At 45.0% G+C, this 975-nt stretch overlaps 1 protein-coding gene across 1 annotated transcript in view; it reads left to right on the top strand.

Moving 5' to 3' along the window:
- ENGASE (endo-beta-N-acetylglucosaminidase) overlaps positions 1–975 on the top strand; it is a 20,097-nt gene that overhangs the window by 11,465 nt on the left and 7,657 nt on the right. Inside the window, exon 9 of the mRNA XM_018567863.1 lies at positions 56–164. Coding sequence (XP_018423365.1) covers positions 56–164 — 109 coding nt within the window. The remainder of the gene's footprint in view (positions 1–55; positions 165–975) is intronic.

The raw sequence follows: 975 nt of genomic DNA, 5'->3' as shown, positions 1-975 counted from the left end.
TTATTATTATATTTATATATTTTTTTTTTTGGCCTGTCTCCTAATTTTTCTGCAGGTTTTGGTCTCTCTTGGAGAATCACCTGTACATCCACAGTCTCTGCACCCTTCCAATATGTTCCTCATTCTGTCTTGGTTATGGAAAGAAGAGGTTTTTCTTCGGAGAGGTGAGCCGTGTGCTGGAGCACGTGAAGGATCATAGTATAGGCCGGTGATCTCATTCAATTCTGTCCCATAAATAAAGCCAATTCATTAACCTGCTGGTACAAAGAATAGAACGAGAACAAGTACAAGAATGAGCAGAACATAACTGAATGCATTGGGCGCCAGGAGTTATATTACATGAAAGGGTTCTGAATCCGAGTCTGCTGCTGTTTGGGGATTGCAAAATCCTTTTAAATGATAATTTCACCCAAAAATTGAAGCCCAAGTCTACTTTTATATTTTTTAATAAATTGCTCAGCAGTTATAAAGATAACAAATGCAGCTCAGGCTGTAATACTTACCTTCAACCGGGTGCTGCCCCCCACAGACTTACCCAGTCTGCTATCTAGAGCCATTTACTTTCAGGATTGAATGATGCCCATGGGGGGGAATTCAAGTGATATTAAACTTTTTTTTTTGTATCAATGGGTGACTGCAACTATGCAGAACTTTGAATTTTTTACAAATTCTTCAATTCCTTGTTCTCTAGTGGGTCCCCGCATTGCTCTCCCTCCCGCCCCCTTCATGGGTGCCTCCATCAGCTAAGCGACTGCTGTGGAGGCACCCATGCATGCATGTTCCCGGCCGGGCCTGCAGTACCTATGTGCGTCCATAGACACGCACAGCCCTGCTGCAGGCCATGCCCCTCCTCTGCGTCCAACTGTTTAACTGACGGCAGAAGGAGCCAATGGCTCCTCTGCCCTCAGTATTCTCCCCCGCAACAAGGAAGTTCTGGAATCGAGGATGCTTCAGGGACCAGTGGCGGTGACAAGT

This window comes from Nanorana parkeri, unplaced genomic scaffold (assembly GCF_000935625.1).
Source record: "Nanorana parkeri isolate BGI_ZX_2015 unplaced genomic scaffold, ASM93562v1 scaffold1106, whole genome shotgun sequence".
Lineage (NCBI taxonomy): Eukaryota > Metazoa > Chordata > Amphibia > Anura > Dicroglossidae > Nanorana > Nanorana parkeri.
This window is presented reverse-complemented; position numbering and strand designations above follow the sequence as displayed.